We start from the raw sequence: 13,650 nt of genomic DNA on the forward strand, positions 1-13,650 counted from the left end.
GGAAGGAAGGAAAGGAAAGGAGGGAGGGAGGGAGGGAGGAAGGGAAAGGAAGGAAGGAAAGGAAGGAAGGGGAGAGAGAGAGAGAGAGAGAGAGAGAGAGAGAGAGAGAAAGAAAGTTGTTGTATATCATATATATTATATATTTATATCTATTTCCTATTGAGGTGGATTGATTCAGTGACTGGGATAATTGGGATGGGAGTGTCAGAGACGGTGCGATTGGCACAGGACGGCGCGGAGTTTAGGGCTGTTGTACACAGGGTCGCTATGAGTCGCAAGCGACTCGACGGCACATAACAGCAACAACAATGTTGTTATGTACCATAGAGTTAAACCAACACATAACTGACCCTCCAGTGGGTTTTCAGAACGTTAATTGCACAGGAGGAGCCTGTAGATAGATCCTTTTCCCAGGGAACAGGTGGTGGATTTGAACAACCTGCCTTCGGGATTGCAGTGCACCTTTTGCCAGTAGGCCACCAGAGCTCTCTCTCATATTATTGTTGTTATTAATGTGTCATCGAACTCAAACTGCCTCATAGGTGATCCTCTAGTGGATTTTCAAGAGCTGTAAGTTATGAATAATTGTATAAAAGTAAATAATGGTATAAATAAATAATAACATTTAAAAAATGATATCTGTATGTATAAAATGAAAAGACTGACAAGACTGTTGATAAAAATCAGTAAAAACTGTTGGGAATGTAAATTGATACAAGTACTTTAGAAAGCGTGTTAGTAATGTCTTATCTAAAGTGCTCCTGATACAGGCCATGGTCTTTGCATTGCTGGACAATGACTAAGGATAATAGAAGGTGAATTGATGTCTTTGAGCTGTGCTGCTGGAGAACTGTATTGATGGACTGCTATGAGAACAAACAGGTTCATCCTGGAGTAGGGGAAGCCAGGCTGTTCCTTGGAGGCAAGGAATCTGAAGCTTCATCTGACATACTTGGGACATGTTGCAAGGCGGGATCAGTCCTTGGAGAGGGATGTCAGTCTTGGGAGGGTGGAAAGAGCAAGAGAGAAAGACCCTCGATGAGATGGATTGATTCAGTGACTGGGGTAATGCGGACAGGTGTGTCAGACACAATAAGATTGGCACAGGATAGAGCAGGTTTTAGGGCTGTTGTACATAGGGTCACTATGAGTCACTGGTGACTTGACAGTACACAACAACAGTAACAACATAAACTGAAATACACATTTACCATATAAATAATTCATTCCATTTCCAGGGTTTAACTCAGGAAAAATGAAAATATATGTACATAAAGCTTGCTTAAGGGTACAAAGCAGCTTAATTCATAATAATCAAAGACTGGAAATAAAATAAATATCTACAAATAGGTAAATGGATAGATAGTATTCTATCTATGTAATGGAATACTATTCTGATATTAAAAAAATAAGTTTAGTTATACTCAACAAAACAGTGAATCTAGAAAAACATTTACTAAGGAATTAAACCCAGACATAAGACTATACACTGTATGGTTCTATTTATGTGAAATTCCAAAAAGCCAATGTTTTGCCTAAGGCTAAGATTGAGGTTGAGGGTGTATGACGGCAAAACAACATGAGAGAAATTTTTTGGAATCAAATGTTCTGTGTTTTCATTGTAGTATTTAAATAGCTATATGCAATTATATTCATTGAGTTATATACTGTCAATGGATATAACAAACAGGTTTGTCCTAGAGAGAGTGAGACCAGGCTGCTCCTTGGAGGCGAGGTTTTGGAAGCTTCGTCTGACATACTTTGTACATGTTGCCAGGAGGAATCAGTTCTTGTTATACTTGGGAGGGTAGAGGGAGAGCACAGGAGAGAAAGACCCTCGATGAGATGGATTGATTCAATGACTGGGGTAATGAGGATAGGTGTGTCAGAGAGAATAAGATGGCACAGGATAGAGCAGAGTTTAGAGCGGTTGTACATAAGGTCACTATGAGTCACAGGTGACTTGCAACAACATATTATATCACACTAATACTAATTCTTAAAATTTAATAACAAAGTAAAAATTATAAGCTATTGCTTTTAGGATTTATGGTCTCCTTTAAAATTTGGAACATCCTTAATCTTGGCATATTCTTGTATGCCTTTTTCCTCATGGTACCATACATGAACATGTGCTGCTTTTGCTGACATTTAACATTTAAAATCTGCCAAAAGATGCTACTTACCAATATAGTTCTTTGACATGGCAACTTCTCTGACTTCAATGTGGACAGAGCCTCTTGGTATCTGCACTACTTCCATGTAGCCTGGAACACAAGATAATCAGTAGCAATCAGCGTCTACAGCTACAGTCAGAAAGCAAACATTTAGTAGCCCTCAGTAATAATAATTTTCTTATCCCTCTCTTCTTCCTATGACTTTATATTTTATAAATTTCCAAATATTAATAAATTCTCTTTTTTTCATGAATACACCTAGATCATTTTTTTATGTTTCTCTAAAGTTTTTTCAAGTTTTACATATGTAAAAATGGGGGCTTTTTCCTCCTTTACAAGTGACCTTTCCATTAATGCTCTGTGGAAATTATTATCTTAAAGAAATGTGGCTAAATGAAGTTAAGGAGATAGGATATGTTTCCTTAAAATATCTCACATGAAGCCAAATATTTGCAGGACTGTAAGAAAATTGGGCAAAACATAATCTTGTCTCAATTAAAACACTTAATAATACGTAAAGAAAATCAAGTGTTTTGGCTATTCCAAGTATACCAGAGGTGTGAGGAAAGTTCTCTCTACACACTCACCTCCTCTGGGCAACGAATCATTGAAGAACCCTTCAATGGCATCACATGTGCTTCCATCCCCTCCACAGACTCGACATCTATCTTCCCTAGCATCAGATCCCAAAATATTATCACAACCTACATGCTGAAAACAGAGAAGAATATTCAGGGTATCAAAAAGGGGAATTCTTGGAACCATACCTAATCAATTAAGTATAATTTATTTGTTTACTTATTTTTCCAGTAAAGGAAATCAAAACAGAAAATACTTTTCCTCTTTCCACTTCACTTTCTCTTTCTTGTAAGTCCTAATTAATACATCTCAGCACATAATTTTAAGGAAAAAGAAATTTTAATCCTTTAGGAATATATGCCTACATTTTTAATCTTGGTGTCTTCATTATAGATTTCATTTAAAAAAAATAAAAAAGAGGCACTTGTTAGCAATGGGCTCTGAATTATCCCTTAGCCAAGTAATGCAAGTACTAAGGAAAACAATAACGAGTTTCAGATGTGGAAGTCTTATGCAGGGTTATTCTAATACTAAGAGTTTTGGCTGAGCATTAAGATTGACCTGTCCTAAACTCACTGCTCTTTTTGGGTATTCAAATGTTAATGTTAAATATTAGTTGTGGGATTCAAGATTGAGTAAATCTTTAAAAATTTATGTTTCCACTAGTTGAATGAAAAAAAAGAAGATAGAAGCACAGAATTTAAGAAGCTGAAGCTCCATCTCTCAACTCTTCATTGATTCATATAAATGTAGATTTTAAAATATCTATTAAATGCTCACTGATAAGTACATAATTTAGCACTTAAATTCTCACATTTGATGCTTTGTCATTCACCAAGGAGATACAGTCTGGTCTGAATTTACACCAGGGTCTTCTATAATATGGATAAACCTGAATATATCATGGAAAAATCTATCTAATTCAAAGATATAAAATGCACAAAGATGCACACAAATTGGATCATCAAACACATTTGGGATCAGTACCTAGAAGGATAAAAAATATTGCAAGACACTCTGAGACTAATTAGACAAAATTTTTCTTTGTCTCAATTTCTTGCACTGTTTTGTATTTCCCTTTAACAAAACCAAACCAAAACAAATTATTATAACAATTATCTTATTGCTACCTACACACTTCTATGACTATGATAAGATTTATATACAAGTATATAAAAATAGCAAGGATAGCTCTTAACAATTCTCAACTAGTTTGGCCAATTCCCTAAATGTTTCAATAAGGTAAAGATTAACTCTATAATGAAAACCATGGTAATTCTTGAAAATGAAACACAATAGGAGGAGTATAACTGTTTCACACTTAGATGAAATATTATCCTATGAAGTAAATAAAATAATCTTCCAATAAGAACATATGGTGACCATATGAATAATAGTTGAATCCTTATTCCTCTCTCTTTTCCTAACATCTTGTTTGTAAACAGAACAAAAAAATTACAGAAAATCAAGTTCAAATTATTTTCATAGCTCTGACAATCACAGTATACATGATTAGAAGGCGAGAATAAATTCCACTTGTGTCACACTTGAATATGAATAAATCATGCTATGTCTAGCTAAAGGTTATCCTTACTGAAAATTGAAATTTCTCTTAAATGAAGCTCTCTTCACTAAAATTAAACAATATTAAAGGTTCTGCTGTCTCAGGAAAATATAATGTCTCAAAATCATTAACAAAAAGGAATAAAATGTATTATCTGAGCAACCTTGCATTCTCCATTGATACAGATATCCAATGAATCCGTATTGCACTGAGTCCCATCAATCACCGCAGGGGCACGTTCAGTGTAGAAATTGTATCCTTCCGCCAAGCAGTTTAATGCACAGGGCTTTACTCCACCTAGGTAAACACAGTAGAGAGAAATAAATGATTGAATCTCCTGCTCAGCAATGATTCAGTAATAGCCGTAAGAATTTTACTACTTAGACAAATATCAGTTTTGTCCTTTGATAATATTTCATGCTTATTTTCATTGAATGAAAACCTGCTGAGCAATTTCAAGGTTACAAGTTTAGATTTTTTCCAATATATTTTTGGTCAAAGAGTTAACAATAGAGGTACTTGAATGCTGGCGAGAGGAGTGAAATAACTATTTTAAAACTAAAGAAATGAAGTTTATTAACCACATGAGACAAATATGTTTTATAATAAACATGAACAGTTGCTCTCCTTCAATTTACAGCTCCAGAAAACTCACTGGAGGAAAAGCTATAAGTAGGTTTCAATATGATAGCAATAAGTATTTGGTGTATTTTGTTGGTGTTTTTTTTTAAAGATAGTTGTAAAATAAAATGTGTGTCTGTCTTTATTCCAAGAGGGTGGCTTCCATAGAAGACAAAAATATCATGAGATCAGAAAATTAAAATAAAATTAATAATAGCATTATTGGATGTCATCACATCAAGTGTGACTCATAGTGACTCTAGGAATGACAGAGTTGACCCCTGTTCTATTCTGAGCCCGTCTCATCATCCCTGACATACTTGAGTCCATTGCTCCAGTTTCTGTGTCAGTCCATCACATTGGGAGTCTTCCTCTTTTTCAGTAACCCTCAATCTTTAAAAGCTTGATTTCCCTTTCCAAGGAATAGCCTATCCTAGCAACATATCCAAAGTCTGAAAGATGGAGCTTCATCATCTTTGCCACCAAGGATCACTCTCGCTGCACTTTTTCTAAGAAATATCTGTTCTTTGGACAGTATATTCAGTATCCATTAGCACCTCAACTAAAAGAGCATCAATTCTTCTTCTACCATCCTAATTCATTGTCCAGCTCTCAGATGCATAGCAAATGACTGGAAATACCTGGGTCAAATCAGGTGCATATTAGTCTTCAAGCAGTCCATGACCGTAGACTTTCACCAATCCAAAACATCTCCTGACTCCTGACTGCTGGTGCCAAGGGTGTTGATTGTTGATCCAAGTAAAATTAAATCATTGAAAGTTTCAATCCTTTCTCCAGCTATCATAATGTTGTCTGTTGGCCCTGTTGCAAGGACATTTGCTACAGTTCTTGATATTCAGTAGCAAGTTTTTCAAGTAGTAGGATATAGTACTTGATCTTTAAGTAGCAAGTGTTTCTTATGTCCCTAGAAAGTTATCAACTCTCTGCAAAGACTCTGTTGACTAAGGTGGAAGCAGCCTCTCCCTCCTATCCAGCCTCAAGAGAAGATACAGGAACACTTCTAGGAGATATACTACTAGAAGAGATCACCACTATGACCACCATTTAACAGCAGCCACCCAGTCTTGGAGAGAAAAGTGCCCTGAGAAAAATTCCTGGGAATTTTCCAGCTCTTCTCAGAGGCTTTGTCAGCTCTGGGGGGGAAACATTGATCCTCATCCACTTCTCATAATGTCAAGGAAGCAGTAGGCAGGATCAAATGCTATGAAAAAAACAAAATAAGCCTTCTCCTAAAAACAAAACAAAACAAAACAAAACAAACAAACAAAAAAAAAAAAAACAGACCAGATCAGGAAGCCAATGAATACCTCAGAGTCAGGAAAACAGAATAAATATTCTGAGTTGTAAAGAACAACAAGAAAGAGAAAAATCATCACAAGACAGAGAAGATACAATAAGCACAGTACTTGAAACAATAGAAAAGACCAGAAATACAATCTAGTATATCAAGAATGAAATTACAGAAATTCCCAACAACATGTAGGCACAGAAAAGCAGAACAGAAGAGATGGAAAACTGAGAAAGAAGATAATAGATGGTATATAAAGAAGGCTAAAAGAAATCAATTGTCATACAAGGATCCAGTACCCAGCAAATCTGTCCTTCAAATATGAAGAAGAAATTGAGTAATTTTCAGAGAAGCAAGAACTTCAGTAATTCATGAAAATAAGACCAAATCTAGGAGCTCTGGTGGCCTCCTGGCAAGAAGCTGTGCTGCAATCCCAAAGGTGCACAGTTCGAATCCACTAGATGCCCCACTGGAGAAGGAGGGTCAATATCCTCCTGTGCCAGTTGGATCTGATCTGACAGTACACAGCAACAAGAAAAAAATTAAAAAAAAATTACGAAATAAAGGAGACCAACTCTACAAGAAATAATAAGGGAAGTTCTTCACACAGAGACAGCAAAGAAAGTTATGGACTAAAGTAACAAGCAAAAACAGAAAAATGAACACAACAAAATGACAACAGTAATACCTTGTCTATCAATAATCATACTCAATAAAACCTAACCTATCAATAAACACACTCAGTGAGTATGATAATTAGCTTAAATATATCAATGTTTTGGCTTAAAAAGACCAGTTAAGCTTAAAAATACAAGGCAAGTTTTACCAACTGGCTTAAACACACCAATTAAGAGAGGAGGAGTAGCAAAATGGACAACATTTGTTGGAAAACAAAGTCAATCAATATTTTGCCTACAAGAGACATATCTAAGAAATGAGAAGAAAGACAAAAAGAAAAATGAAAGTCAAAGGGTGGGAAAATTATATCAAGCAAATGGCATCCATAAGAAAGTAGGAGTGGCAATATTAATCTCTGATAAAATAGACTTCAGTATGAAAACCATCATAAGAAATAAGGAAGGTCTCTATATAATTATTTAAGTCACACTAGATCAAGAGGACATATCCTTAGTTAACATCTACACTTTGAATGATAGACTTGCATAAAGCCTGTAAAAAATAGATAAAGCAATGACTAACAGATTTGAAGAAAGACACAGACATCACCACAATAGTAGTAGAAGACTTCAACATATTGCTCACACCGAAAGACAAGACAATTCAAAGGAAACTCAACAAAGATGAACAAGAACTAAACTATACACTTAGCCAAATCAATCTCAGACATATTCAGGGTACTTCACTCAACAAAATTCAGTTAATTTCTTCTCAAGTTCACATGCTGCATTCTCCAGAATTGATCACCTATTAAGACACAAAGAAAGTCTCAACAAATTTTTAAAAAGAGTCTCTTTTCCAACCACAATTCCATAAAGATTGAAATCAACAACAAGAGGATAAGAAGGAGAAAAGAACACCCACAAAGAAAGACCTTGCTTGAAATTGGCAGGACCAGAGAAGAAATAAAACCTGAAATAAAAAAGTTCCTCAAAATGAATGAAAATAGATTATATCAAATACATCAAATATAGCTAAGACACTCATTAGGGGTTAGTTTATAGCAAAGAAAATAAACACATAAAAAAGAAGAAAGGAGCGAAATAAAAAACTTAACACTTCCAGCATATTGAAAAGGAAAACAGGTTAATCTCACAGCCTTTAGAAAAAAGAAAATTATAAGGGCTATAATAAATTGATAATGTCTGAAGTCAATGGAATAGAAAACAGAAAAATATTTAACCATAAGCCAGGATCTGGTTGTTTGAAATGGTTAATAAACTAGACAAACCACTGGCAAAGTTAACCAAAAAATAAAAGACAAATAAATTTAAAAGATGATATTACAATAGAACCATATAAAATTAAATTGATTATATCTGATTATTATGTAAAGCTATACTCAAATAAATTGACACAAATAGAAGTGGAACACTTGACCAGATAGATCTAGCACAAAAAAGAAATTGAACATGTCATAAAACAACTTCTCAAAAAAAAATCCTTACCTAGATGACTTCACAGGTGAATTCTACCAATATTAAGAGCTGAAATATTGCCAATTCTAATTAAATTTGTCTTAGATAATAATAGGAAAAGAAGTAACATTCCTAGAGTCATTCTATGAAGCAAACATAACCCTAATACTAAAACTAGGCAAAGACATCACAAAAAAAAAGAAAACTACAGATCAATATCTCTCATGAACATAGATGCATAATTCCTAAACAAAATCATAGTCAGTAGAATTCAACAGTATATTAACAAAATAATTCATCACAACCAAGTGGGAATCATAAGAAGAATGCAAGGATGGTTCAACATAAGAAAAACAATTAATATAATTCATCACATTACCAAAGCAAAAACAAGAACCACATAATTCTATCAATTGATACAGAAAAGGCCTTTGACAAAATCTAACACTACTTCCTGATTTAAAAATTCTGTAAAATATGAATAGAGGTAATTTCCTCAACATAGTGAAAGCACATACATAAAATCAAGAGCCAACATCATTCTCAATAGAGAGAGACTAAAAGCATTCTCCTTGCAAAGAGAGACCAGGCAAGGCTGTCCACTGTCACCACAACTATTCATTATTGTATTGGAAGTTCTAGCTAGGTCATAAAGGCAAGAGAAGGAAATAAGAAGCACCCAAATTGGAAAAGAGGTAGTGAAACTGTCACTACATTCAGATGGCATGACAGTTACACAGAAACCTCAAGAACTAAATAAACAAAAGAAAACCAACCCTTGTTAGATCTTTTGTTGTGTTGTTATATGCCATTAAGTGGTCTACAGTTCTGACATTAGCTCTGAAACCTTCCCTATCCTGAGCCAATATCATCATCTCCAACAGACCTAATTCCATTTCTCCAGTCACTGAATCAATCCATCTTATCCTGGGTCTTCCTCTCCTGTGCTGTCCCTCCATTAATCCAAGCATGATGCCCCTCTCCAATGACTGGTCTCTCCTGGCCACGTGCCCAAAGTATGTCAGATGGAGCTTCAAAATCCTTGCCTCCAGAGGGTACCCTGGTTTCACCCTCAGGGGCAGACCTGTTCTGGTAGTTCCCATAGACCTATATAGTAGGGTAGCAGGATATAAGATGAGTATTTTTAAAAAAAATCAGCTAGATTTATCTATATCAACAAAAAAAGCATTGAAAGGTAAACTAGAAAGGAGATACGATATACAAGAGCCAGCCATAAGATGAAATACTTGGTAAAATAAACCTACTAGAGACACAAAAAATCACTATAAGGAATACTACAAAACACTACTACAAGAAACAAAGAGATCTAACTAAACGGAAAAAATATTCCCTGTTCATGGATAGGAAAATTGAACACTGTGAAAATGACAGTTGTACCAAAAACAATCTACAAGTTCAATGCAATTTTAATATAGTTACCAAATTCCTTCTTCAGGGATATAGCAAAGACAATTGGCAGGTTTATTTGTAAAGGAACAAAATCCAAAATAAGCAAAGCTTTTATGAAAAAAAAAATGAAGTCTAAGGAAAAGCATTTTCTGATCTCAAATCCTACTTTACAGACACAGCAATCCAAACAGCAGAGTACTGGTAAAATAAGAAACATACATATCAGTGGAATAGAATTGAGAATCAAGAAATCAATACATCAATCAACTGTCAATTGATATTTGACAAGGGAATAAAAGCCACTAAATGGGGAAATGACATTCTCTTTAACAAAGAGTGCTGGCAAAATTAGATATGTACTTGCAGAACTCTGAAATAAGTTCCACATCTCACACCATACATAAAATAGCTCAAAGTGAATCAGAGACAGGGTTAAACTAAAAACCATAAAGATCAGAAAATACAAAATAAGAAAAAAATTAGAAACCCTGGCCTATGACATAAATAAGCCTGCAAGCACAGCCAAAAATAATCAAGCTGGAGAAGATAAAACTGATGAATGGGACCTTTTTGAAATAAAATCTCTATGTACATTGTAAACTTTCTCCATTAGGATGAAAAGAAGGCCCATCGATTTGGAGAAAACATTTGGCAATGGTATTTCAGACAAGAGTCTCATAACTAAAGTTTCTAGAATACTATACAGCCACCACAATAAAAAGACTGAAAATAACAAAATGATTAAGATACATAAAGACTCTTCACAAAGGAAGACATTCAGATGGCCAAAATCATTAGCAATCAGAAATCTGCAAATCAAAACAGCCAGGTACCACCTTAATCCATAAATAGTAGCATAGCTTAACAACACAGGAAACAATAAATGTTGGAGAGGATGTATAGATATTGGAACTCTTGTGCACTGCTGGTAGGATTATAAATGGTACAACTGCTATGAAAGGAAGGTTGGTATTTCCTCAAAAAACCGAACCTAGAAATCCCAAGAGACCCAGCTATTCTACTTTTAGAAATATATCAGATCTGAGGTTTCAACAGAGATATATATACTTATGTTCAAAGCAGCATTATTCGCAATAGCAAGAAAATGGAAACAACCCAGATTATTATCAACAAACAAATACATAAATTGTGGTACACTGACACAATAGAATACTATGCTACACTAAGAAACAACAAACTCATATAATGGAAAATACTCAAGTGGGTTACGTTGAGTGAAATATTTCAGTCACATAATGAAAAAAACGACTGGAACAGTACATCAGCAGAGAACTGCCAGAAGTCCAGGCTGGGTTTAGAAGGGGTCGTGGTACTAGGGATATTGTAGCTGATGTTAGATGGATCTTAGCTGAGAGCAGAGAATACCAGAAGAATGTCTATCTGTGTTTCATTGATTATGCAAAGACATTTGACTGCATGGATCATAACAAACTGTGGCTGACTCTGAGAAGAATGGGAATCCCAGAACATTTAATCGTGCTAATGCGAAACCTATACTTGGGCCAAGAGGCAGTCGTCAGAACAGAGCAGGGCAACACTGCAAGGTTCAAAATTGGGAAGGGTGTACGCCAGGGATGTGTCCTATCTCCATAACTTTTCAACCTGTATGCAGAGCAGATTACCTGAGAGGCTAGGCTCTATGAGGAGAAGTGTGGCGTTAGGATTGGTGGACGATCTATCAACAATCTGCGTTATGCAGATGACACAACCCTGCTCGCTGAAACTGAGGAGGACCTCATGCACTTACTGCAGAGGGTCAAGGACTGCAGCTTTCAATATGGACTGAGGCTCAATGTCAAGAAGACAAAGATTCTCACCATTGGACAAATCGGTAGCAGTAGGATGGATGGCGAAGAGATTGAGATTGTTCACAGCTTCAGTTTGCTCGGCTCCACAGTCAACACTCTTGGCACCAGTAGCCAGGAAATCAAAAAACGTATTGCGATGGGAAAGTCTGCTGTTAGGGACCTCTCTAAAGTACGGAAGAGCAACGGTGTCTCTCTGGAGACTAAGGTCTGCCTGATACAGGCCATGGTTTTTGCAATCACTTGTTATGCATCAGATAGTTGGACAATGATTAGGGAGGACAGAAGGAGAAATGACGCCTTTGAGCTGTGGTGCTGGAGAAGAGTATTGAATGTACCATGGACTGCCATGAAAACAAACAGATTCATCCTGGAGAGGGTTAAACCAGGCTGTTCCTTGGAGGCAAGGATTCTGGGGCTTCGTCTGACATACTTTGGACATGTTGTAAGGAGAGACAGGTCTTTAGAGAAGGACATCATGCTGGGTAGAGTAGAAGGACAGCGTAGGAGGGGAAGACCCTCTATGAGGTGGATTGATTCAGTTACTGGGGTATTCGGGATGGGTGTGTCAGAGGAAATGAGATTGGCACAGGATAGAGCACAGTTTAGGGCTGTTGTACATAGGGTCGCTATGAGTTGCAAACAACTCGATGGCACATAACAACAACAACAATGGCAAATACTGCATAAGGCCATTATTATAAAAATATGGTAATAAGTGGACAGGATATGTACAAATGTTCAAAAGGGGAAGAGGATGGATAAAAAGAAATAAGGGAAAGGGGAAAAATCCCTGGGACAGAGGTGGTTGTTGGTGGAGGAGGGGTAAAGGATTGGGAAATGTTCAGTAAGGACTTGAAGAGATGGGGAACGGTCAGTGTAGGAAAAAAAGACCCTGAGTGAGATGGACTTACACAGTGACTGTGACAATGGAGTCAGGTGTGTCACAGATGATGAGATTGGCTCAGTATAGGGCAAGGTTCAGAGCCACTGTTCACAAGATCACTATGAACTGTAGTCTGCTTGAGGGCACATAACAATAACAGCATTGGTAATGAATTCGATAAAATACAATGGATATGATTGAAAAATTACAAGTTCTTTGCAAAAAATTTTTAAAAGCCACCCTTCAATTTAATATGCAACTAAATAGTGAAAGCAACTTTGAAAGGAGGACAAAATAGGAGGGTTCATGTTTCCCAGTCTCAAAATATACTACAAAGCTACAGTAAAATAATCATCTGGTACTGGTTTAATTCAATGACAACAGAGCTATAATAACCTGGTTAGTCATAAAGAATTAATGAAATAGAATTTGATGCTCAAAAATAAACCATATATCTAAGTAAATATGGTAAACTGAGTTATTAAAAAGGTGTTAAAGTCCATGCAATGAGAAAAGAATCATCTTATAAACAGTAGTGGGACTTCTGAATCTCCATACGTAAAAAAATGAAGGGGGACTCATATCAAATCATATATAAAATTACTCAAAATAGGTCAGTTCCTGAGTGTAAAAACTAATACTATAAACATCTTAGAAGAAAAGGTCTACTTGGGTGCCATTTATGGTCTCTTTAGGGTATATTCCCAGTAGTGGAATTGCTGGGTCAAATGGTATCTATACTATTTGCAACTTTTTGAGAACGTGCCACATCGCTTTCCACAGTGGTTGCACCATTTTACACTCCCACAAACAGTGAATAAGGGTTCGAGTCTCTCCACAACCTCACCAGCATTTGTTGCTTGCTGTTCTGTTAAATTTTGCTAATCTTACTGGGGTGAGATGATATCTCATAGTTGTCTTGATTTACATCTCTCTCAGAGCTAGGGATTTTGAACATTTCTTTATGTGCTTGTTGGCCACCATAAATGGCACCCAAGTAGATATATGTATACCCATGTTTATTGCGGCTTTGTTTACAATAGCAAGGAGTTGGAAACAACCCAAATGCCCAACAACAAACGAATGGGTAGAGAAGCTGTGTTATATTCGCACAATGGAATATTATGCTGCATTGAAAAACAAGGAACTCATGCAATATTATTCAAAATGGCTGACCCTGGA

General features: G+C 36.0%; 1 protein-coding gene across 1 annotated transcript in view; it reads right to left on the minus strand.

Moving 5' to 3' along the window:
- The window catches only part of ADAMTS6 (ADAM metallopeptidase with thrombospondin type 1 motif, 6), a 509,355-nt gene that overhangs the window by 135,783 nt on the left and 359,922 nt on the right, over positions 1-13,650 (minus strand). The window contains exons 15-17 of the mRNA XM_006899365.1: positions 4,484-4,617; positions 2,765-2,888; positions 2,187-2,267 (exon numbers count right to left, since the gene is read on the minus strand). Coding sequence (XP_006899427.1) covers positions 2,187-2,267; positions 2,765-2,888; positions 4,484-4,617 — 339 coding nt within the window. The remainder of the gene's footprint in view (positions 1-2,186; positions 2,268-2,764; positions 2,889-4,483; positions 4,618-13,650) is intronic.

This window comes from Elephantulus edwardii, unplaced genomic scaffold (assembly GCF_000299155.1).
Source record: "Elephantulus edwardii isolate Elephantulus edwardi_28Jun2011 unplaced genomic scaffold, EleEdw1.0 scaffold00254, whole genome shotgun sequence".
Classification (NCBI taxonomy): domain Eukaryota; kingdom Metazoa; phylum Chordata; class Mammalia; order Macroscelidea; family Macroscelididae; genus Elephantulus; species Elephantulus edwardii.